The sequence below is a fragment of the Marmota flaviventris genome, chromosome 18, assembly GCF_047511675.1.
Source record: "Marmota flaviventris isolate mMarFla1 chromosome 18, mMarFla1.hap1, whole genome shotgun sequence".
NCBI lineage: Eukaryota > Metazoa > Chordata > Mammalia > Rodentia > Sciuridae > Marmota > Marmota flaviventris.
Window position 1 is genome coordinate 4,867,764 of NC_092515.1, and position 24,824 is coordinate 4,892,587.

At 48.5% G+C, this 24,824-nt stretch overlaps 2 protein-coding genes across 14 annotated transcripts; one reads left to right on the forward strand and one right to left on the reverse strand.

The window, feature by feature from the left end:
- Positions 1–482: 482 nt before the first annotated feature.
- Positions 483–10,761, reverse strand: Znf175 (zinc finger protein 175). Of its 8 annotated transcripts, none has more exons than XM_071604354.1 (4): positions 10,675–10,761; positions 9,596–9,922; positions 6,659–6,785; positions 483–4,289 (listed from the first exon to the last, which is right to left on the reverse strand). In XM_071604354.1, exons 3-4 carry the CDS (start codon positions 6,756–6,758, stop codon positions 2,425–2,427), a joined length of 1,965 nt encoding a protein of 654 aa, XP_071460455.1. In that variant the 5' UTR covers positions 6,759–6,785; positions 9,596–9,922; positions 10,675–10,761; the 3' UTR covers positions 483–2,424. The 8 variants fall into 8 exon arrangements, with proteins under 8 accessions (XP_071460455.1, XP_027777387.2, XP_071460458.1 ...); XM_027921586.2 differs by having other exon boundaries at positions 9,596–9,835; positions 10,675–10,757; XM_071604357.1 differs by having other exon boundaries at positions 9,596–9,835; positions 10,636–10,685.
- Positions 10,762–18,151: 7,390 nt separating this feature from the next.
- Positions 18,152–24,427, forward strand: LOC114083614 (sialic acid-binding Ig-like lectin 13). Of its 6 annotated transcripts, none has more exons than XM_071604388.1 (7): positions 18,163–18,639; positions 18,827–19,105; positions 19,326–19,373; positions 21,212–21,392; positions 21,781–21,874; positions 22,203–22,281; positions 24,145–24,232. In XM_071604388.1, the coding sequence occupies exons 1-6, from the start codon at positions 18,201–18,203 to the stop codon at positions 22,230–22,232; spliced, it is 1,071 nt and encodes a 356-aa protein (XP_071460489.1). In that variant the 5' UTR covers positions 18,163–18,200; the 3' UTR covers positions 22,233–22,281; positions 24,145–24,232. The 6 variants fall into 6 exon arrangements, with proteins under 6 accessions (XP_071460490.1, XP_071460488.1, XP_071460487.1 ...); XM_071604385.1 differs by having other exon boundaries at positions 18,164–18,639; positions 21,212–21,469; XM_071604387.1 differs by lacking the exon at positions 22,203–22,281 and having other exon boundaries at positions 18,162–18,639.
- The last annotated feature ends 397 nt before the right edge of the window (positions 24,428–24,824 follow it).

The following is a 24,824-nucleotide window of genomic DNA, read 5'->3' on the forward strand; positions in this document are numbered from 1 at the left end:
ACGAACATGTTCAGCATAGAGCCACAGGGCTCTGCCACATCTGCTGAGTTCTGCCAGTGGACTCAGCAGCCATAGGCAGGACATAAGCAGATGAGCACACTACGCTCCAATAAGACTTTTAAAAAAGCAGAACTGTTGGTTAGTAGGTAGGCCAGATTTGGCCAGTGGCCACAATCTACTGACTCCTGGTGTATACGACTAGGTGCCTTAATAAATAATGCCAGCAAATCCAGAGAAAAAGGCTGGTTCTGGTTATCTGTGGAGACACACACCACAGATGGTAGAGACGGAAGGAAGAGGGAGTAGAGAGCTGAGCTAATATGAAAGAAAAGTCATAATATGAAGCTCACTACGCAGTATAATATCTGGGTTGCGCTGAGGCAGCCACCATAGTCCTTGAGTCACGTTCCTGGCGACAAAAACACTCAGGGTCACTCCCAGGGGAACTGGGCAGCACGAAATTACCACACAAGAGACAGAGATACCTTTTTCTTTGGGGTTGCTGTGACGGCTCCTCTGACCTTAAGGGTCCACAGAAAGAGAGAACGAGCCAGGCTGACCCCTTTTATCGAAGAGAAGCCATTCAAATGAGGAAGGGGTCAGGTTTCAGGGGACTGAGTCTAGCTTTGTGATGTCCACTGTCAGCAGGTTGACTGACCTCTAGGAAGGCCACACCCAAGGGCAGAGCAAGAGAAGGGGACACACAAAGGGCGTTTCCATGGAACATTCTATCCCAAACAGGGAAAGGGGGTAATATCACAAAGGAACAGGTGAGCGTAGCTGGACCCATGGGGCTGCAGGAAGGCGCGCCTACGCATGAAGACACATTTGGCGACATTTTTAAGACCCTCAAGATCGGGGGCACAGTCTACAGCCACTTTGATGTAGCCAGATCACGCAAAGTGACTGACAGGGCCTCACCAATCAGGAAAATGGTGGCCACAAGGCGTGGCAGCCTCCCACATCCTTGGGTGCAAATTCTATGACTCTGCAGCAAGAATGTGAGCAAAACACAGAGTACTGAGAAACAATTGATATAGAGTGACCGGACTGCCTTCAGCAGGGGCTGCAGGACCCCTCCAAGACGGGACGGTGTGCAGTTTTTAAGGGAATGAAGTCCTCTGTTCTCTCTTTTAAGGGAATGAAGTCCTCTGTTCTCCTCTGGATTTCCCTGTCTCCCCCCAAGCTGGTTTACTGCCCTCTGGATAGCCCCCCGCAACATCCCTTGTGAGGGAAGGATATCCTGGTTGACAGGGTGGCTGGACAGTTTCACTGGTGACGCTGGCACTTACCTGAAAGCCACAGTGCCCCTTGAGGGGTCGTAACTAGCTGTAGCTGGGGGTCTTGATGTGCCAGACCCCACTTTTCTGATACTTATCTGTTTTAGTTAGGTCCCCAGGATTTTAAGTAATAATTCCCAAGGGGTTAAGTTCTTGCAGCCTGGGGAAGGTTAGGCATTCCAGATCTCATTTCCCAGCTCTTGCCTGTTTAGATAGGTTCTCTGCAGTTTCACTTTTATGGCATCTGGATTTTTCTTGGTGCACAGGCCTAAATTCTGTTCTTCATTGTCCTTTCTCTCTACCCACCTGTTCACGGCTAACCTGCTAACAATATAATAAATTAATAATCGTTGATGGCACAATTCCATGATAGAGATTTTCAAAAGGGAATAAATTCAATTAACACAAATTAGACTCTTTTTAAAAAAATAATTATGATCTACTCCTGTTTTGCAGTAAATTTTACAGCAAACCCCACTGAACTACAGGAATACATACACATAAACATATATAAACATAAATATGTAGGCTGATATATATAGCATACACGTATACATACATATATAATATATATGCACACATTACTGACCCATGTACATACCTTGTCCTATCAGTCACTTTGCTGACACTCTATTTTTATTTTTATTTATTATTGTTTGTTTATTTTTTTGGTCCTGGGGATTACAGAGAAGCTTTTTACCACTGAGCTACATCCCTGACCCATTTTATCTTTTATTTTGAGACACAGTCTCACTAAGTTGTTTAGGGCCTCGCTAAGTTTCTGAGGCTGGTCTCAAATTTGTGGTCTTCTGCCTCAGCCTCCTGAGTAGCTGGGATGATAGGAATGTGCCACTGCACCTGGCTACTGGCACTTTAGAAAAACTGATATCCCACAATAAATGCAATTATAAATGAAAAAATTTTTTAAAACTTTTCCACCAAATAATCTGGTAACAAGGTGTCTTGTACCATTTTCTATAGAAAGTCTGTTCTCAACATATTAGTCTTATTTCTTCCTGAGAGAAAATTCATAATCCTTAACAAGACCACACATTTCTAATTTTTTTCTAAAGCATTAATACTATTAATGTATAATTGGATCTCTATGTCTGCTTAGTCACATAACTCAGGGAGTACATTTTGGCTAGAGATATGCTGATGGATTAGGAATTGATTTCTTGGTAAAGCCTTTCACAGAGTAACTGCATCTGTAAGCACTGTCTCTGGTCTGGGTTGCCTGGTGTTTATTGAAATTTGACCTGTTGTTGAAGGCCTTCCCACATTCAGAACACACATAAGGCCTTTCCCCTGTGTGAATTCGCTGATGTACCTTGAGCTGTGGTTTCTTACTGAACAATTTTCCACAGTCACAGCATTCATAAGGCTTCTCTCCAATATGAGTTCCTTGATGGGTAGTCAACTCCGATTTACGGAGGAAGGCCTTTCCACATTTGTGACAGACCAAAGGTCTCTCTCTAGTGTGAGTTATCTGATGTTTGTGGAAATTTGACCTGCCGTTGAAAGCCTTACCACATTCAGTGCACACATAGGGTTTCTCCCCTGTGTGAATTCGCTGGTGCTCTCTGAATCGGGACTTGGATGTGAAGGCTTTCCCACAGTCGTTGCATTTGTGAGGCTTCTCTCCTGTGTGAGTTCTCTGGTGCATGCTGAGGATTGACTTCTGGTTGAAGGCCTTCCCACATTCACTGCAAACATGATGTCTTTTTCCAGTATGAATTTTCTGGTGTATGTTAAGGTGTGACTTTTGGGTGAAGGTTTTTCCACAGTCACTACATTCATACGGTTTCTCCCCAGTGTGAATTCGATGATGTATATCAAGCTGTGACTTAGAAATGAAGGATTTCCCACAGTTACAGCACTGATAAGGCTTCTCTCCAGTGTGGCTTCTCTGATGAACAGTCAAGTGTGCCTTCTGGATGAAGGCCTGCCCGCAGTCAACACACACATAGGCCTTCTGCCCTGAATGGATTCTCTGGTGCAGGTTGAGTGTCGACTTCTGGGTGAAGGCTTTTCCACACTCGCTGCATGCATACTGCCTCTCGCCAGTATGAATTTTCTGATGTCCGCTGAGGGTGGAGTTCTGGGAGAAACCTTTGCCACATTCGCTGCATTCATAGAGTTTTTCTCTACTGTGAGTTCTCTGATGCCTGAAGAGAGATAACATCTGGGAAAAGGCTTTTCCACATTCACGGCATTTATATGGCTTCTTTCTACTGTGAGTCCTCTGGTGGGTAACCGATTCTGATTTCTGAATGAAGACCTTCCCACATTCCTTACAGATATAGGGTGAGCTCCCTGTGTGGCCTGTCACATATACACTGAGTTTTGGATGTGGGGTAAACGCATTCCCAAATTCGCTGCATTTATGAAGCTTTTCCACACTGCAAGTTCTCTGCTGGGTAAAGATGTGTGGCTTCTGGGTGAATTCCTCCCCACACTCAGTACATTCACCTGGTTTCCCCCAAAGATGAATCTGATGTTGCATAAGTGGTTGTTTACGGCTGAGAACTTTTCCACACCGATTACCTGTGCATAAGTTCTCTTCTGTAGGAACCGTCTTGCAGCTGGCATTAGAAGAGCTATGAATGAGCAGCTGACCAGAGCCACCGATGTCTTCAGGCTGTTTTGTGACACTGCTTTGATTTTGAACATTTGCTTCTAGGTTAGGTTTCAAACGTTTTACAAACGAGCACCACTTCAGAGGTCTCTTTTGTGAAGGAACAAGGAGAAGCCTCAAGAGAATGATGTTCCCGGGGTCCTTATGTACACAATTGCTCTCGATGCTCAATGTTTTCTTGCTGATGAAGGCCCCATGACTCAGGTGGTGTATTTGATTTTGCTGATCTCTCTTTGTAAGGTCAGCATCCTGCCACAATTCTTCTAAAATGGAACACCCTGAACCACTTCTTGTGATTTCACTCACCATATCATTTTGAAATGAAGCTTTCTCAGAAACTTCCTGTTGTAGGATATCAAGCCCAAATTCTTCTGGGAGGAGAAACAGAAGATGAAACAGGCATGACAACAGGATAGAGGAGGGATCACATGGAGTTGATTGTAACGGAACATGAGGAAATCTGAGTCATGTAAACATAATGCTGATGATGGTGGCAGGGAGTAGAACACTCACTCAGCCCTAAGTACACACCAAACTCTGATCTACACAGCACTCACCATGTGCCAAGCAGCATCTGATACATGATGAAGAAATGGAAGTATAGATGCTTACATAACTGGCAACAGCACTTTGCTATCTGTGGGACCACTGGATTTAGACAAAGGCAACCTGACTGACCTTACGTAGGCTACCTAGACACCCAAACCTCGGAGAGTGAGTAAGGGGTGACAGCCAGGGCTGAAGGAGGGAGCCCAGAGTGCAGGACTTCCGTGGTTGTGGAGAAATGCCTATTCATAGCCTTTGTCCATTTTAAAAACAAGTTTCCTCTTGTATTCCTGATAGCAACTTTACCCATATGTTTGCTTCATTTATTTTGGTGATCTTACACTCTTACATCCCCAGGCACAGCTCTGGAACATTTTTAACTTTTCACTTCATGTAGATCATACAAATCTTGCCAAACCTGATAATATTTAAATTTCTACCAAAAACGTCCAACATAAACTACCAGAACTGTGCGAAAAAGCTTTTCCATAACTTTTTAATGTATCTTACCAATGTTGAAACAAAAGAAATCCAGTTTACTCCCAAATCTAAGCGTATACTCATATCCTCCACCTCCACTAAGCCTTCATCCTCTGCTTCTTCAAAACTGCTGCACGGAGCAGTGACTCATACTGTGCCTTGAAAATTAGCTCCCAAGGTCACTTCACCTCTCTTTTCTCTGAACTTAAAAAAAAAAAAAAAGTTACTCTGTACCCCTCCACTTGGATACTTTTATTCCAAGTAGCCTTCTCCTAAACAGGCTGCTGCTTCTACAACTCACGCCATCGTCCTCTCATTACATCTCCTTTTCAATTTACCTCAGCAGATGTTTAAAATGTTCTTCTCAAATACAACAAAACACTCTTTTTTGTCTTCAGAAATTCACCAATTCTTGTACCCTAAATGGTGTCCTCAGGCTTAGCATCGATGTAATGAAAGGTAGAGAGAACACAAAATACTCAGCGGACTGATGCAAAGTAGATCATCGACATGGCAGACATTAAGGAAAGTATGGAAACAATGATCAGAGCATGAATAATGGAAATATTCAGGTGTATTTTTAGACTAGAAATATGGGCCATGATGACAAATTCATGAAGAGTTTGTTAATCCTATAGAGAAAGAAATAACAACATGTTTGCATCAAAATCTATTGGGAAAAAAACAGCAATGTTTGATGTGATAAAATTTGTCAGAAACATCTTGACTGAACTCAAGAAAGGGCAGAATGAGAAAATAGGGAGCTGATTTATACAGATACCACCAGGATTAAGAAAAAGAGCCATGTAGACAGCAGGGTGTGGTGATGCACACCTGTAATCCCAGCCACTGGGAGGCTGAAGCGTGGGATTGCAAGTCCAAGGCCAGCCTCAGCATTACGTGAGGTCCTGGGGATGTAGCTCAGTGATAAATCGCCCTTGGGTTCAATTCCCAGAACCAAAAACAAAAAACCCAAACAAACTAACAAAGAAAAAAGAGCCGTGTAAATTGTGTAGTCAACAAGAAAAAGAGATAAGAATTCCAAAGTAATAAATTAGAAGACTGAGAGAAGAGCCCAGAAATGGAAGAATCTGACAAAATTTGTCAGATTATAAGAAGTTCTAGTTTGGATGAGGATAATTCAAATTTCTGATCTTCCAAAATTAAGGAAGTGAGTCATGTACCCTGAAGATCACCTCTGAGCTGGGAGTGAGGTACCCCGCTTTGAGAAGGACACAGGATTGGTGTGTGGCTTCTTGGGTATTATGTGGTGCACATCATTTCTTTATTTTTGTAGTACTGGGAACTGAACCCAGGGGTGCTATACCACCAAACTACATCCCCATTCCTTTTTATTTTTTGAGACAGGGCCTCACTAAGTAGCCAAGGCTGGCATGGCAGACATTAAGGAAAGTATGGAAACAACGATCAGAGGCAGTCGTCCTGCCTCAGCCTCCCAAGCTGCTGGGATTACAGGTGTGTGTCACTACACCCAGGGGCTCTTTGGTTTTGGAGGGCATCAATAAAACTTTGCAGTCACTCATTAGCTAAGTCAGCGTTTTCCACTGGGCATGAAGCAGTATTTGGAGGTACCCAAAAGGAATGAAAAATCACCAAGGAAAAAACCATGACATACTCTGATATGTGTTCTACAAGGGGGAGAAAGAAAATCTCACAGAAGCCCATCCAAGATCCCCAAGTCAGTGGTGCTCACCCACTGAGAAGAGGTGACTGTAGATCTCCAGCATCACGTCCTTGTACAGGTGTCTCTGGGCAGGGTCTAGTTGCTGCCACTCCTCCCTGGTGAAGTCCATTGTCACATCCTCAAAGGACACCAATCTCTGTAACAAGATATCCCAGCTCACTGTAAATTATTCATCATTAGTAATGTAGAAGTTACACATAAAGATGTGTTTCTGATGATTTTTCACAATGACCCATCATTAGCCTTCCCACTAAATATCTACTTCATATTGTCTCTTGGGAGATTAAAAAAATTATATGAATATCCTGCCATCCATTGTGCAGTCTTGAACGGAAATGGATTATCTGTAAAAATCTAACTAACGAGGATAACCAGCATGACGTTTATTATATGCCAGCTGTAGATGTGCTGGGTTCTGGGGGCTTGATAAAATTACCTAAGCTACTCTTTCAGCAGTTCAGTGATTTGCACAACAGGAAGTAAACAGGCTCAACCACGGGGTTGCTGTAGCAAGACACACCCATTTTTGTGATTGAGCGCCTCAGCACCCAGCTGGGGAGTGTAACTCAGTCACCTGTAAGGTTGGCCTCCCACAAGTCCCCTTATAAGAACAAACATGAGAGATGAAGATTATGAGGATACAATGAGAAGATGGCATCTACAATTGGGAAGTGGGCTATTCCCAGACACCGGGTCTGCTGTGCCTTTATCTTGGACTCCCCAGCCTCTAGAACCCACAGGATAAATGTTGTTCCAGCTGTTAGGGCGTCCTGTTGTAGCAACCTGAACTACAGACAGTGCTGAGACCAAAGTGTTCCAGACCACTCCTCTCAGCTGCTGATGCTCTCACTCATGCACAGACATGCACACACATCTGTCATGGAAGCGTATGAGCTGGTAGAATGGTTTTAAAAACAACAACAACAACAACAACAAAACCAAACAAGAAAATGTAATAGCTTTATAAGGATAATTTAATATTTACAAGACAATTGGTTCCATCAAAATATTAGGTCATACCATATAATGATTTAGTATTCTTTAGTGTTACATAAATTAAATGTCATCAAAATGACAACACCAAGAGAATTTCTAAACTTAATTCCCAGTATCAAGAGAAAAAATTAAAAAATGATAAAAGAAAGCAAATGATGGAAGTGACGTGTATGAACCCTTTAAAATGGTGAACAAGCATCTGAATAACGTAACAGAAATTCTAGAAGGAGACGCCAGGCACAATACCATGTGTATTACAATCCCAGTGACTGGGGAGGCTGAGGCAGGACGACCCCAAGTTCTAGGCCAGCCTTGGCAACTTGGTGATACCCTTTCTCAAAAAATAAAAAGGGACTGGGGGTTGTAGCTCAGTGGTAGAGTGCCCCAGAGTTCAATCACCATACTTCAAAAAAAAAGAGAGAAAAAGTGTAGGAAGGGCAACAGTATGGAAGGCTTTAGGAAAACAACAATGATTTCCAATCTATAATGTGAACCCAGTTAAAGATAAATATAATGGTAAAATAAATAATTTCTATGACATCTTTGAGTACATATACTCAAAGTATATAGTACACACCTTATAGTAATTTATATTATAATATAGTAACATATTATAGTTATTTATCAAAGTATGTGAGTATATAGTACACACCTTATAGTAATTTATATTATAATATAGTAATTTTTATTATTATATAGTAATTTACAATAATTCATATTATAATATAGTAATTTATCAAAGTGTGTGAGTATATATACACACACTTTGATAAATTACTATACACTTAATATATAAATATTGGGTTTTTTGGCCTGTGGCATTCTCATAAGATTTACCTGCCATGCACATATTTCCAAGGAGTTCCTATAGGATGCACTCCACAAAAAGAGTAACTATAACCTGAAAGAGAAAGCCAAAGGATTCAGGACATAGGGAGCTACACGCATCAGAGAGAAGAGAATTCCCAGGTGATGGTGAAGGGAGCCACCATGACAAGCCTGAGTGTCCAGTGCTCAGAGAACTACAGGGCTCCATGCATAAGTTAGAAAAGTGCCAGAAGAGGCTTCATCAAGAAGATAAAATGGCTGGGCACCACAGCGCACGCCTAAAATCCCAGCGGCTCGGGAGGCTGAGGTAGGAGGACCACAAATTCAAAGCCAGCCTCAATAGCTTAGTGAGTCCCAAAGCAACTTGGCAAGACCCTGTCTCAAAAAGTTAAAAAAAGGACTGGGGGTGTGGATCAGTAGGTAAGCACTGCTGGGTTCAATCCCTGGTACCAAAAAGAAAAAGAAGATAGAATTGACAAACTGACTCTCCTGAACTCTGGTTGGCTTTACTCCCAGACTGGCTGCTTGCTGACCGTATAAACTTGAGCCAACTGTTTCATTCTGAGGCTCAGCCTTCTCTTCTATAAAATGGGAATGACAGCCACTCACAGGTCTATGGTGAAGATGAGAACAGTGGGACACAGGAAGCTCTAAATGTGCTGCTCTTGATGTTAGCTAATAAATCAATTTATGAGAAGGATATCCACACACTTGGAGGAAAATCTGTCGATATATTTACATAAAATTATTTGGTCAATACATAAAATCATTCAGTCCAGTTAAAAACAAAATGTTGTGCAGAACAAAAATCATCACATTATACACAGACAGCTGTCGAAGCAGGTTAGATAGTCATAACCAGGGAAGATGGATCTGACCAGAAGTGATCCCACATCTTAGAGGCGTGGGCATGGCAAGCATGCATTTGCATGCTGGGGACGGGAGGGTGTGAGAGACATTAGTCCAAACCCAAGAACCTGCGAGGCGGCAAGGTGAGCATGTCACTAAGATTAGGAGGCATGGGCATTAGCCCCCTGTGGTCCACTCTCACAAATACTGAGTTCAGGATCCGCTGTTCCCTGCTGCAGATCTGGACAGCTGCTCCAGGGCAGCTCTGCTTACCTCACAAGATCTGTGCTGCTCCTCTGGGCCCAGGACCTGGGGCTTCAGCTGGCATCCCTCCTGGACTTCTACTCTTGGTTTCTCTTGCTAGCAGCTCCACTTTCCTCAGAAGCTGGAAGCTGGGTGGGCACCAGAGGCTCCAACCAGAGCCACTGGGGAGAGACAGGTGGACAGCAAAGAGAATTCCTGCAGTCTGGACGACTCAGCCTAACCCAGAGGCTCCACAGACACCAGGAAACCCTGGAAAGGCAACGACTGTGTGGTCACTCATCCAACGGTTGCCCCACAGAACTGGAGGGCCCTAACATGAAGGTTACCGTGTAGACACTGCAGAGAAAACAAAGCCCAACTGTAGTTATTAGGGAAAAAAAGGCTATGAGCTGAGACTGAACTTCGACTCTTGTAGCTGGGCCACCTTAACTGTGAGAAGAGGAAGATTACCAACTACCAATCACTGACCTTGCCACGTCCACAGGGTCTGGGGGATACACCAGCCCTGACCCACCCATCCATCTCCAAAGGACCCCAATGCGGGCTGCCCGGAAAGCAACGCAGTCGCTCTGGCAAACGCCCATCTGCAATCCTCCAGTCGGCTCCCAGGGGGCACCCTTGGCCCCCGACTCTACTGGCGCCCTGGGTGGACTAGGAGGCACCTCGACCTCCGGCCCCTGGAGCACCCGGCCCCCAACCCAGCTCTGTCTACATGGGGGCCCAGCAGGACGGCACTGTCCTCCAGTGCCACCACTAGGCGCTCTGACGACGCACGCGCTCCGTCCTCCAAGGACATCAGAGTATTCCTGGAAATCAAGCTACGAAAAGTGTGTGTGTGTGTGTGTGTGTGTGTGTGTGTGTGTGTGTACAACAGCGAGAAAAGCGAAAACTACAGCTTAACCGTCTGCCCCGCAGGGCCGTCACTCAGCCCCGTCCCTGGCCGGACACGCCCAGCCGCACGACGCCGGCCCGCCCCTCTCAGCCCACGGCCTCGTCTTCACCCAGCTCAGAACCCCCGCATCGCTGACCCCAAGCCGACTTCCCCTCACCGACTCCAAAGAATCCCCACTACAGATATGGCAAATCACCTCGGCGTCCCGCCACTGGTGTAGCCCCCCACGGTCTAAACGGAAGTGCGTTCTTCGAAACTTCCGGCTTGCCACCCTTCGCGTCGGGATGGCCTTATACAAGTTGCGATAGGCGCATGCCCACTAGCACCCCCGAAGCTACGTCTGCCAATGGTTATCAGGGCTGACAGCGTGGGTGGGTGGGTCGTTAGCGGCTCTGTAGAAACTGTCATGGCCGCGCCCATAGGATTATGATACCGGAGGCCACCATCAAAGAACTCCCATTCCGTACAGCCAGGGAAGGCAAGTGGAATGTCAAAGAGTTAGGCTGTCACAGGATGGCAGAAGACTTATTCCAATACTCGCGTGGGTGATATATATATATATATATATATATATATATATATATATATATATATATATATATATATATAATCACACACACACACTGTATATATATGTGATACATATGTATATATAATAAATTATGTGTGTGTGTGTGTGTGTGTGTGTGTGTGTCTGTGTCTGTGTGTCTGTGTGTCTGTGTGTATCAGTCCGTTGCAGGTCAGGAACCGGGTTCATGTTCCCCAGTGTTGAAGATTCAACAGAGCAAAGCCTAGACAAGCGTAGAGAATAAGTTTTATTTAAGAAAGTGATAGAGATAGACTTCTTCAAAGAAAAGTAGGGCTTCAGAGCCAAGAGCCCGTGAGAAGATGTGCAACTAGCTTTTTTATGTTATACCAAAAACGAATATTACACGGAGACCCTCGAATAACTCCCAGACCACACGGTTTTATGCCAATAGAGCCTTTATTGCTGGCCAGCGGCAGACACTCTACTCTCTATAAGCGAGATGGTCAGAGTGTCACGCCTGCCTTCAGGTGGCCTCATATTTAAACCAAAACAACACAAAAGGGACATTTGGGGTTTTAGCCAATGTAAGCAAGCAAGTACAGAAGCTGAATTGGGCAGTTAACGAGACAATGCAGTGGGTAAATTGGTATTTCCCACAGGACTTTCCAGGTTGGCAAAGAAGCAAGCAAGCAGAAAGGAAGTGGGTCAAAATGACCCTATTTGAGTACAAGTTAGAGAACGTCTAGATGATTAATCTCTGACAAGGCTTCATTGCCCAAGAAATATAGAAAGCAAAGAGAACAATTTTACATTGTATAAGAATTTCTAGGTAACTATTAATTTGGGTACAGAGATGGGGCTTTCCCACAGGATAAGCATTTCTTACACGATATGGAGTCTCAGGGTAAATGGAATCTGTTTGGTCATTGCCTAGCCTGGCCCATAACATATAGACCCTAGAATCCCCTTTTTACCGTCTTCTCTTTCTTCCCTGCATACATTTCCAAGAGCAGTGGTGCAGAGGATAGTTGTTAGCAATCCATTGTCTCTCTTTGCCTACCAGTCCTCATCCACTGGGACCTCATCCTTCATCACCTACACTGACTGCCTGACCTTCACCCCTGCCTCCTTTTGCTGAGGAATGTGACATCACCTGTCCACTTCGGCCAGTCAGGGCTGCAGGAAGATTGCTTTTAGGCAAAAAAGAAAGCAGGTGGGGTGAGCACAGTGGGCTCATTTTGTAGAATTATCCTCTTAGTCTTGTGTTCCCACCATCTTCTCTGTCTCCTAACTTACACACACACACATGCATGTAATATATTCATATGTATAATATATAATATATGCGCATATATTTCTTAGAGAAACTGGTGTGTATTCTGAAAAAAAAACTTTTCTCTGTATTTTTCACACTAATTAAAAGGCTTTTTTTATTTTTCTTCTTCTGAATTACTAAAAATTGAAAATCATGTGGGCTGTTGGAAAATGGGAAGTAGAGCCCAGGGAGGATCGAAAAGGTGAACAACTGAAGTGAACTTTCTTATACATAATGATTTGGAAGCAGTGAAGCCAGATCAGACAGGCAGTCAGTTTAGGCAGGTAAATCGAGTCAGGTGGGATCAAGGAGGCCAATTTTGAGTGAGTCCAGGAAGTTGGAGACTGTCTCCTGAGGGTTTGAAATGTGAATTCCTTCAGCCCTTCCTCCACCCTTATCAAGAACCTGCCCCTGCTCCAACCTGCTGCTAAGGTCACCTGTCCCAGGAGTGGCCCTGCCTACGGGGAGCTATAAGGTTGTTAATCAATGTGTCCTGGGCGGCACCATCCTGCCCTCCCCCCTTCAGCCCACCTGGTGCCCACCTTTTGGCCATCCCTCTGAGCATTTCCTAGGCCAAGTCACATAAGTAGGAAGGAGAAAGTTAAGAGGAAGAGGGCAGGAGAACAAAGGAAGCCAAAGACCTATAGAAACAGAACACCTGTGGCTTCTGGGGATGCCAGGATACCAGCTGTGGCCCCCTCCTCCCTCCCAGGAGAAGTCTATGTTACCCCTTTTTCAAATAAACCCTGATTTATATGCTTGCCTCCAGGTGGTTCTCCAATGTTATACTTCATCACGTGAGGAAGCAGGACTCGTCACCAATAACCGGCGGTACCAGCAGTTCATGGTCACCAAAGGACTAAGCTCCAGTCTCACTTATATAGAGAAAAAAAGGGGGAGGAGGAGTGAAATATATAGAAACAGTAGAACAGGAGTGTGAAGGGCAGAAAACAGGGAGAGTCAGGTTAAAAGGTAAAAGCATGCACTTACATAGGAAGAGGAGTTATGCAGAATGAATAAGTCCATAGCCCTAACAGTGGAGGACCAAAGTGGATAATACTGAATCTATGAGTTTGCAGAAGCTGTTCATCTGGAGAGCAGGTGCAGGAAGGAGCAGATCCTGGACTTGCTGTCCCTGAAGCCAGTTTGATCCTCCCTCTGAGAGTGGACCACAGGGGTCTATTGCCCCTACACCTCCTTGTCTTTCAGTAACATGCTCATCTTGCTGCCTCTCAGGTTCTTGGGTTGAGACCGGTGCATCACTCACTCCCATCCCCAGCACATGCCCATGCCTCCAAGAGCGAGTCCATTTCTGACCAGATCCATCTTCCCTGTTACATGACTGACTGAACTACATAGGGCTGCCCATATACACTGCGATGACTTTTCTTCTCTTGCACAGCTTTTAACTTTTCTCAGGAGTGAATAATTACATGTGTCAGCTATTCATTTATCTGTCTGTATACAGGTTCATTTTACCTTACCAGAAATGCTTGGGACAAAAAGTGTTCTGGATTTCTGATTTTTTCAGACTTTGGAGTACTTGCATAGACATAATGAGATATCTTTCTAAACATGAAATTCATTTATGTTTCCGATACACCTTAAATACATGGCCTGAAGATAATTTTACATAACAATTTGAGCATGCCTGTGTCACCAGCTGTTCATGGGTTGCATGTGGGTCACCATTCTTGGATGCCTCATGGATAGAGATATCTGGTGTCTGGGAATAACCAGTGGACATTTCCTCTGGTCAGTTGCCCAGGGACAATGTGAATCTCTTTCCTACTCTGCTTTGGCCCACACAGCACCTGAGATGGGTGTAACCTGCCAAGATGTCAATCAACCTGCTGACTGCAAGATATCATGAAGCAAGATTCCGCCCTTGAAACCTTACCCCTGCCTTTGATGGACCCCCTTAAATAAACCACGGGAGCCATTTTCCCTTTGTCTAGTTCCAGAGCCCATGTGGACTAGATCTGTCAGGGGCTTCACTTCCTGTAAATATATTTCTGAGTATTTGTGCTTTGTTATTCACTAATCATCCGAGATTGTAAGTTTTCGGGTGGCTTGGATTCCCCCGGGCAGAAAGAACCCCACAGAGAGATGCTGGCCATCATCCTTTCCCCTAGAAATTCCTGCATTTTTTTCATTTTTTAAAAATAATTTCGTGATTTTTTTCTTTTGTTAGTGCTTTGCAGTTGTACCTAGGAGTTGGGCTCATTCTGACAAAAACATCATGAATGGGATTTGATTTACTCCATTTCAGTACTGCCCCCTTCTTTCCTCCCCTCCTCCCCTCCTATTCTCCTTCCTCTACGCTCTTGCATTTTGACTGCAACAATACGAAGTAAGGGACAGAATTTTCCCCTTGTGGCATCATATTGATACTCAACATGTTTTGGATTTTGGAGCACTAAAGATTTCAGAGTTTCAGATGAGGGGAGCTCAACCTGTACTTATTAGCATATTGCCAGATTTCCCTCCCATTGTGTGGCTATTCTTCTAAAAACCTGGCTTTATTATTAACTAACATCAACAGTAGCAATGACTGCACTCATTTAGAGCTGCCTGTGTCCCAGGCACTGTTCTGTTCTTCACAACAGACCCATGAGCTGCGATTATGACCCCTGTTTTACAGAAGAGAAGCCCGAGGCACAGAATGAAACAACTGACCCAAGTTCCTGCAGCCAGCAGGCAGCCAGCCTCAGGGCAAACCAGCCAGTCTGCTGTGGATGGTCCCACCACTCCATCTTCTTAAGGAGATGAGGTCAGAACCCTCATGATCCAATCACTTCTCAAAGCCCCACCACTGAATATTGCTGCACTGGGGACCACACCTTCAACACGTGAGCCTTCAGGGGACATCCAGATCCAAACCCTAACACCAGCATTGAAAGATGATCGTAGGATGTGTATCCATACGTGTGATATGTGTGTGTACATGTATACGTATATAGATATTTATACATTATCTGGTCATATATTTCTCAATCAAGGAGAAAGAGAGACAAATTGCCAGTAAGAAGAATGCAAGAGAAGATTCCACTGTGACTCCTACAAATATTAAAGGGTAATAAGGGGAAAATATAAATAACCCCACGTGAATTCATTAGATAGGTAGAGAAAACAAATATTTTTGAAGGAAAAATAAAAGTTTAATGATCTGAGAAGAATTACTGAGAGAAATGAATATATTTGTATGTAAACATATATATTTACCTAGGTATGCAGAACATATATATTTACATATTTTCTTAGATGGATATCTCCTATGATCAGGAATTGGAAGACTTAATATAGGTAAGGCACACGTTTTCCCCAAATTAGGTTACAAATTCACAGCAATCCCAAACAAACTCTCAGCAAGAGGTCTTACAGAAATTGGCAAGCTAATTCTAAATTTTATGGACAAGCAAAAAAAAACGAGAAAATGTTAAACAATATCCAATAATGTACCCATTAAAGGAGAATCCTTCAAGTCCCTGATTCCCATCACTTCCTCCTTAGCCCTCACCTACACAGATGGAAAATGTTTTCCAAATTCAGAAGCAGGAGTTATTTCTAACAGACCCTGTTGGCTCCATTGCTCCCAGCATTGGTCCATTGCTCCCAGCCTGACAGGCAGTGTCCATTCCTGTCTCTAGAGACCAGCAGGCCCAGCCGAGAGTCCAAGGAGCAAATCCCCAGGGGCAGAAGAGGATGGCAGTTCTGGGATGATGACCAGGCAAGGCAGTGGATGTGAGAGTGAGTCCTGGCTCATCTCGGCCCAGAAAGTCTCCAAGCAGCGCCCAGTGTGTGTGGCGTCCACAGACTGTGCACCTCCTCACACGTGGGGGTCCAGGTCACATCCCTTCTGCAGATTCCTTCCCAAGAGCTCAGGCTCCACCTCCGAAAGAGAAGCCCCAGCCTCTGCACATGTATCCCCCACAGCGGAGCCTTCTAACAACCCGCCCAGCTCAGCACTGGACACTGAGGACAGCGTCCAGTTCTGTCAAATTCACTTCTTCCCAGAGGAGAGAAGGACTCACATCCAAGCCTTTGCAAGAATGAATAAAACACAAGAGCCAGAAATAAAACGTGAGGGCTCACAGGGTTGACGGGAAAGACTGCAAAACTCAAAAGCTTCTGCACACCAAGGAAATGATCAACGGGGCCAACGCCCGCAGGAACCTGGAAAGTGCACGCCAGTCACTCTGACAAAGGACTGATGTCCGGAATCTATAAGCACTCACAAAAACTTTAAAAAACAAGTAATCTAATTGAAAAAAATGCAAATGATCTGAATTGGCAGTTCTTTAAAAAGAAATACAAGTGGCCAACAAATATATGAAAAAATGTTCAATAACATTAGCCATGGTAATAGTTAAAATAGATGTTATTTAAAAACAACAACAAAAATAACAAATGGTGGTGAGAATGTGGATAAAAAGGAACTCTCATATGCTGTTGGTGAGAATCTCAACGCTACTATGAAGAACAATATGGGCTTCCTCAAAAACAACTAAAAATAGACCGACCATGTGACCAGTTAGGCCACTTCCAGGTGTCTAGCCAAAGGAAATGATATCAGCATACCAAAAAGATGCCCACACACCCATTTTTTTATTGCAACAGTATTTGCAATAGAGCTAAGATATGGAATTAACCAGGGTGATCATCCATGGATGAGTGAACTTAAAAATGTGTGTATATTCACCATGCAATAGTATTTAGCCACAAAAAATGAAATCCTGTATTTGCAGACAAACGGAAGACATTACGTTAAGTGAAATAACAGATGCAGAAAGGCAAGTACTGGATATTCTCTCTCCTATGTGGGAGTTTAAAAACAGTAGTCAACCTAAATGTAGAGTAGTGGTAACTAGTGGTTGGAGCAGGAGGAGCAGTGTGGGGATGATGGAAGACTGGATTTGACTAGTGCACACTGTAGGCATGTATTAAATGTCGCAAAACCCCACTAACATACCCAATATATGATCATCAAAAATTACAGATGGCAAATGATACAGGCAAGCACTAACAGAGTGTAGATGGTGCCCCTATCTACTATCAGATGAATGAGTTTTTAGTGCAAAGTGCATTTCTACTAGATAACAAAGTAAACTTCATAGAGATCAAAGATTTCATACAAAAGAAAAGTATAAAATTTCTTTTTTTAAGTATTTTTTAGTTGTAGTTGACACAACACCTTTACTTTATTTATTTACTTTTATGTGATGCTGAGGATCGAACCCAGGGCCTCGCACGTGCTAGGCAAGCACTCTACCACTGAGCCACAACCCCAGCCCCCAAAGTATAAAATTTCTAAACTTCTACACGTGCCCAAATAGTCTTCAAATGCACAAAACACAAATATTCAGTTTTAGCTCCTTTCCCCAGAAGCTTTGGGTGCCTGGGAACTTAGCATCAGGCCCTAGACGGTGACTCCTTGGGGACTGTCCAGGTCTGCTGTGTGTAGGGAGGATGTGTGCACTGCCCAGAGGCTGACACCACACTGGCTGTTCCTGACCCTGAGTCTCATGCCTCATTCCAAGAACAGCGAGGGCCTCAGGAGTCGTTCAAGAGTCTGGTTAGAGAGGAGCCATTTCACACTGCAGAAAATGTCACCCAAGGGGAAGGATGTCAACAGGGAGGGAGGAGATGGGGTGTTCTGGGAGGGTCCCTGCTATCTCTGTCCTCGGGGCTACAGGGTGGTGGTGGGGGCTGCTCTCCAAGGGCGGAGGCCACCCTGGTCCAGGCGGGCTGATGTTCCTCCTCTAGAAGGTCACCATCCCTCCTTGTCCCCTTCCTGTGGGGCTCCTCCCTGTCTTGTAGCTGTTAACTTTACAGAGAGGAGCTCTGGGGAGCAGACTTCCCCTGTGGCCCCAGAGACATGCTGCTGCTGCTGCTGCTGCTGCTGCCCCTGCTGCGGGGCTGTGGGCGGGTGGAGGGCCAGGGGCATTATGCCCAGCCGGGTTACACCCTTAACGTGCCCAAGGAGGTGACAGTGCAGGAGGGCCTGTGTGTCCATGTGCCCTGCCAATTCTTCTACCCCTGGAGCAGCTGGACTAACTGGAACCCAGTTCATGGCTACTGGTTCCATGTACGGGACAGGAAAGAGGATGCTCTAGTGGCCACCAATAACCCTGGCCACAAAGTGCGGGAGGAGACCCAGGGCCGGTTCCAGCTCCTTGGGGACCCAACAACCCACAACTGCTCCCTGAGCATCAGAGACGCCAGGAAGACGGACGCGGGGTCCTACTATTTTCGGGTGGAGAGAGATCACTTGAGATACAGTTACCTATATGTCATGGTCTCAGTGAATGTGACAGGTAAGGCACCGGCTTCAAGGCAGTCTCAGGAGGTTACGAGGCAGCAGGGCAGGGCTGGGTGGGACCCTGAAAGGTTGGGGACCAATCATAGGGGCTCAGGGAGCAGCTGGGTCAGAGCCTGAGCTTCTCTCAGGGCCCCACCTCCCACCCTCCCTGCTGACCCTGCCTGTCCCCTTCTGCTCACCAGCCCTGACCCACACCCCTGACATCCTCGTCCCTGGGACCCTGGAGTCTGGCCGTCCCAGCAACCTGACCTGCTCTGTGCCCTGGGCCTGTGAGCAGGGGACGCCGCCCACCTTCTCCTGGGTAGGGCCCTCTGTGTCCTCCCTGGACCCCAGGACCACCCACTCCTCGGTGCTCACCCTCACCCCGCGGCCCCAGGACCATGGCACCAACCTCACCTGCCAGGTGACCCTGCCTGGGGCCCGTGTGACCAGGACAAAGACCGTCCACCTGAACATCTCATGTAAGAGCTGGGCTGGGACACCTGGGTCTCTGATGGGGCTGGTCCCTGGGGGAGCAGGGAGAGGGGTCAGACCCTGGACACTGGGTGCTGGGTCCTGAAATCATGTGGGGGCTGGGCCAGGAGGATGCAGCCTCCACCCCTCCCCACCATGAGGCTCCTGGGACAGAGGGATGACGTCCCCAGCCTCCCACTGACAGGTCTGCGTGTCTCCCTGCCCCAGACTCTCCACAGAACCTGACTGTAACTGTGTCCCCAGGAGCTGGCCCAGGTAGGGAGGGGCCTCGCTGGGGCTGGGGGGCAGGGCCTCTTCAGCTCAGGGCAGGGCTGGGTCCCCTCAGCCTGGACTCACCTGGTGACAGAACCTTGTGTTCTAGAACCCAATGACCCCTCCTCACCACAGCCCCATGGCTGCCTTGAGCTCCTGTCCCCACCCTCCTAGGCTCCCTGGACTCCAGCGTCTGCCCCTCACCCCCACAGGGACAGGGTGACACTCTACACCAGAACTGGGCTCCCAGGCCCCCTCCCAGCCTCCTCCTGGACCCGCCTCCAGCCTCCTCTTCTTATTCCCCAACAGCTTTGCTCTAAGTGCTTGTGGGAGGAGGCACAGTCCAGGGCACACGCAGAACACGCACAGCAGTCTGTCCCCAGAGCCTAGGTCCCTCCCAAAAGTGGCCAGTGTCCATTCAGGCTGCGCTGAGCCCTGGACTGTGCACCTGAGGACTGAGAGGTCACTGCATGTCAGTAGTACTCAGGGTCCTCGTTCTCGGTGGTGAGGGTGTCCCACTGCCCAGATGGACCCTGTTCTGTGGGCGTCCTCTGACAACCAAATTGGTGCCATGCGCCCAGCCCTGGTCATCCCCCGACAGGACTGTGCAGGGAACAGTCTCCTGTGTCCCTCCCGCGTGGGTCAGTGGCGTAAATTCCTAAACCACAGGAGCTGGCTCTCTGTCCCTCTGACCTGGAGGAAAGGCAGAGGGTCTCCAGGGAGTCCCCTCCCAGGACCGAGGGGGAGAGCGGGTCCGAGGCCTCTTTGCCCGTGTTGGTGACGACTGGGTGGCGTGATCTGCATGGGCACTGTCTTCCCTGGAGGAGGCCTCTTCCCAGGGGCAGTTCCGGGGACTCCCATCCCCCTCTGCTCAGTGCCCAGGTGATGTCCTGTTTGGCTGTTGGTTCTGGGAAGCTCTGTCCAGGCCTGAGGGGCCCCTCCTCCTCACACCAGGCCTGGCCTTTCCCTTGGAGCTGGCTGACTGTACAGGGAGCGGGTGGAGGTCTGTCCTGAGTCACATTCATCAGGCTCTGTGGCAGCTCTGATGTCCCCCTCTGAGTTTCCAAGAACAAGCTCCCCCCCTGACCTCTGAGGCCCTGTGTGAGTCCGCCCCCCACCTGCCCTGCACACCCCTCCCACCTGCCCTGCAGGTCCTGGGCTCTCCCTGGTGCCCTCGGGCCTTGGTCCTTGGGCGCTCTCTGTTCCCCTTGGGGAGCCCCTTCCACCTCCCATCACCTTTGCCAAACTTGACCTTCACTGGGTACTTTGTGTGTAAGGAAGCTACGCCTCCTCCAGGAAGCCCTCCTGACCACATCGTCTCATTGTCTCATTTACATTGCTGTCCCCATCACTTGTCACGGGGCCTTAGGGACACCTGCTCCTGGGTCCCCAATCCATCAGACTCTGAGTGCCTGGGAGTGAGTCCCTCTTAGAAATAGGCTGATAAACCAGAGGCTGGCGTCAGGTGAGGGTGTGGTACAGGGCAAGAGACCCCAGGAAAGTCTGGCATCTGAAGTGTCACCGAGGGCCCCTTGGGGACCTGGAATCTAGGGCTGGACTCACAACTTGCCTGAGGATCCTGTGAAGCCCAAGACGCTTCCTCTGAGATACCTGGGGCCTGAGTCCAGGGGACAGAGCCCATCAGGACAGAGACGGATCTACACCACCCAGGGAGGGGCGGGGGCTGAGTCAGGGCCCAGGGTCGTGCTCTCCATCTCTGGGTCTCTGTTCCTCTCAGTCTACGTGTCTGTCCCTGAATCGACCCCTCTACTGTCTCCTGAATTCTTCCTCTTTTCTTTTGCTCTCTTAGTCACTCTGACCCTCTGTCTCTTTCCCCACAGAATCCACAACCCTGGGGAATGGCTCATCTCTTTCCGTCCTGGAGGGTCAATCTCTGCGTCTGCTCTGTGTTGTCGACAGCCGTCCCCCTGCCAGGCTGAGCTGGTCCTGGGGGAACCTGACTCAGTATCCCCCGCAGACCATGGACCCTGGGGTGCTGGAGCTGTCTGCAGAGCACCTCAGGTGGGGAGGGGAATTCACCTGCCATGCTCAGAACCCTCTGGGCTCCCAGCACATCTCCCTGAGCCTGTCACTGCAGAGTGAGTGTCACTGTGGGCTGCTCACCAGACCCTAGCCCAGGAAGGACCTGCAGGTCCCAGGCCTCTGAGCAAATGCCCACGTGCCCAGCAGGGGATATGAGGGTCCTCTGCTCAGCTTCAAGTCAACTGTGAGGCTGGACAGTGCTTGGGGTCCAGCTGCTGGGCAGTCAGGGCCTGGGGGAGGCCTGGGCTGATGGCCCCACACTAGGGATGGAGCAGGCCTGGAGGAGCCATGTCCATGGCCTCAGGTGGGAGGAGGGCCCTGGGTTGTGGATTAGCAGGTGACTCTGGCCTCGTCCACTTTTCTGCAGGGAAGTCAGAGCCCATGGCCCAGGTGGTCCTGGTGGCCATCGGGGAGGTGGCTGTCAAGATCCTGCTCCTCGGCCTCTGCCTCATCTTGCTCAGGTCAGCGCTGCCCAGGGGTGGAGAGGAGGTGTGGGCAGGGCAGGCACCTGGCACTGAATCCCAGAGTCCCAGCGCTGGGGACCCAAAGGGGTGAAGATTGCTCCGGCCAGGCAGGGGCTGAGTGGGTGCTGCCTGGGCCATGGGCCATCGCTGTCTGTCCCCAGTTCTGGCCCAATATGGGTGGAAGCGGGTGACATCAAAGAGGTCTTCATACCAAGCCTCCTTGGCTTCCCTCAGTCACCTCCAGTCCCCTGACAGGGCACAGGGCAGGGGACCCCTGCCCACTGTACCCATGCTGCCCCCTGAGGGCCCTGGTTTCTTCCCTCAGAGTGAGGTCCCCCAGGAAGAGGGCAGCTAGGCCAGCTGTGGGCGTGGAGCTTGGAAACAGTGTCACCGGGTAGTCTCAGGTCAGTGACGCAGCGTCTCAGCATCCCACTTGCTCAGGGACCCTCCCCCATCATGGCCCTAGGTTGGCCACCTCCCCATGGCTGCAAGTAAGCTGCCTGTCCCCATCCTGAAGGCCACCCTTCCTGCTGGGGTCCTGTGTGGCTACTGGCTCAGGGCCCCTCTCTACAGCAGAGCCAGGTGGGTCCCCACCTGGACCTTGCTGTACCTCCCTGGTCCCCTCAGTCACCACCTGGATTTTCTTTCCTCCTAAGCCTGGCCTCCCTGATGTCTGTCCACTCTGACCCTGGTCTCCCTGCTCACCGGATCCACCTCAGCTCCCGCCATCTGTCCCCAGCACCAGTGTCCAGCATGTGCCCACTTCCTCCATGGCTGGACCAGCTGTGTGTCCCCTCCATGGATGGTGACTGGGAAACAAGGGAGCCTGGACGAGAGGGCCTCCCAGTGCCGTGCTGTGGACTCTCCCCAGAGCCGTCCTCCCCCCTCTGCAGACCCCCACACCCTCAGGGCCCGGCTGCTGGGATCCCAGACTTGGCAGGTGCAGACCCTGCTCCCGACACGCAGCTCCGCCCCCTCCTGCCTCTGCACGTCTTGGTCACCTCCAGGCCTCGGTGTTGCCTGGCCTACGACTCCCAGAATGCAACAGTCCTCAGGGAGCCTGAGGCTGGGGGATTCCCTCCAAGCCTGTGGTCCAGGCTTCCATTTGGCCTGATGCTCCAAGGGCACTGCTGGGCATCTCCTCTGCGCCTGCGCGGGCGCTGAGCAGTCCTTGCTGTTGCTCTGGCAGAAAGCTTTGGCCACTGGATCGCGTGGAGGATAACAGCTTTGTCCTGATTTCCTGGTTCTGTGCGACACTATAGGCTACAGGAATTATAGAACATAGGATTTGCACCCTTTGAGGAGGGGTTGCGGGGAGAGAGTGAAGGGGGTGCACAGGCTGGGGACTTGTACAGGGCAGAACGCGCATGCGTGGGGCATCTCGGAGGACGAGGATGGAGTGGGTCTGTGTTGGCCCTGGGGGTGGTAGTGGTGCGTGTGCACAGGTGAGTGTGTGAGAGAGCTGTGATGGTGGGTGCAGTTGAGGTCCTCCGTGCAGACCTCGGGCAGTGAGACGACTACCCTCTGCTTTACCGTGGACCTGGGGTGAAGCTCAGGGTGGAGGACGGTGGGTGGCACAGGTCTTGATGGGATCCCGAGATGCTGGAGACCCAAAACTGAGGGTTCCAAAGGCTTCCCTGGCCCGCCTTTCTCGAATCTCCATCAGAACCAGAGTCTTCCCTCATAGTTCCCCGATGGATGAGTGTCTCTCCCTGTGAGGACCCTGGCAGGGCTTCCCAGTGCCATCACGATAAAGCCACCTTCCTCAGACTGTACTGGAGCCCTGCCCACCTTCCACCTCAACATGCCTTGCTCTCTGTAGGGTCATTGAAGCAACTGATGCCTGGTAGAGGGGACAGTGGTCTGGCCCGTCCCTGCCAGGTCTCTGTCTTTCTGTGGCCCTGGGGACTTTGGTCCATGCAGTGTCATCCTACTTGTCTGAGGGTGGCCCTGCACTGGCCCTGAGGGAGGAACTTGGGGATGCAGAAATGTAAAGTTATAGTGAGTCTCAAAAGAGAAGCGCCCATGAGCCACTGGCCAAACAAGCCCTCCTGGGCCACCAACTCAGGTCCTCAGCCCCTGCCCTGTCTGCAAAGATGGACTCGAGGGCAATGCACAAGGGCCAGAGAAACAGCCCTGCTCCCCTCTAGTGCAGTCCCTAACTACTGTCCCTGTGTAAATATGGACACCCCAGACCAAGGTGTTGCTGTTTCCCCTGGAGATGGCCCATGCTCTCCCTTGAACGTGAATTCTTTTCTTTATTCCAGAAGCTTCTCACCCGCAAGATGGCCTGCATTCTGCCTTGAACGTGTGTCTGCTGTCGTTAATAAATCAGTGTCTCTGACTGGTGCTCCACCCAGCAGCTTCAGGACCTGACTCCTTTCCCCAACCTCGAGAGTCGTCCTGGGGGGACTCCTTCCCTTGTCCTTCAAATGACTAGAGCATCCATTGGAATCAGGGCCTGTGAGAGACCTTGTGCTGTAGGACATGACTAAGCTGCACTCTGATTTCAGACCCAGAGAAACCATGAGATTTGAAATATGTGTAAGATCCATTGAGTCTTGTGGCATTTGTTTTGCAGAGTAGATAATAAGGTGGTCGTAGTGCGAGCATTGATGATTTTGAGATTTTTCCACATGCAGAAAAATGCTTGGGACAGACTCCCAGGAGTCTTCTTATTCTTTAGGATTGTGGCCAAGTTCCCCTCTCATTAGAACTTGTCCCTGGTGGCCCCAGGAGGATCCCTTACTCTTGACTCAAGCTCCAAGACCACAGTAGTTAAGTGTCTCTGAAAGGAGTCTAGTGCCTGGGTCCCAGACTTGTTGAAGGCCTGGGTAGCTCTGGTTTTGTTATGGGGAGTGGGAGTGGGGAGAAGATGGGAGGGTCCTGAACCCAAAGGGGGGAGTTGGGGGGCCACAGATGGTTCACTCCTCATCTTATGCTCTCT

Coding starts and splice junctions, on each gene's coding strand:
- Znf175 (XM_071604354.1), bottom strand. CDS start 6,758: ATGGACTTCACCAGGGAGGAGTGGCAGCAACTAGACCCTGCCCAGAGA. Junction 4,290..6,658: donor CAGTCACCTCTTCTCAGTGG/GTGAGCACCACT, acceptor TTCTCCTCCCAG/AAGAATTTGGGCTTGATATC.
- LOC114083614 (XM_071604384.1), top strand. CDS start 18,201: ATGCTGCTGCTGCTGCTGCTGCTGCTGCCCCTGCTGCGGGGCTGTGGG. Junction 19,106..19,325: donor CGTCCACCTGAACATCTCAT/GTAAGAGCTGGG, acceptor TCCCTGCCCCAG/ACTCTCCACAGAACCTGACT. Junction 21,875..24,144: donor CTCTGCCTCATCTTGCTCAG/GTCAGCGCTGCC, acceptor TCTTTATTCCAG/AAGCTTCTCACCCGCAAGAT.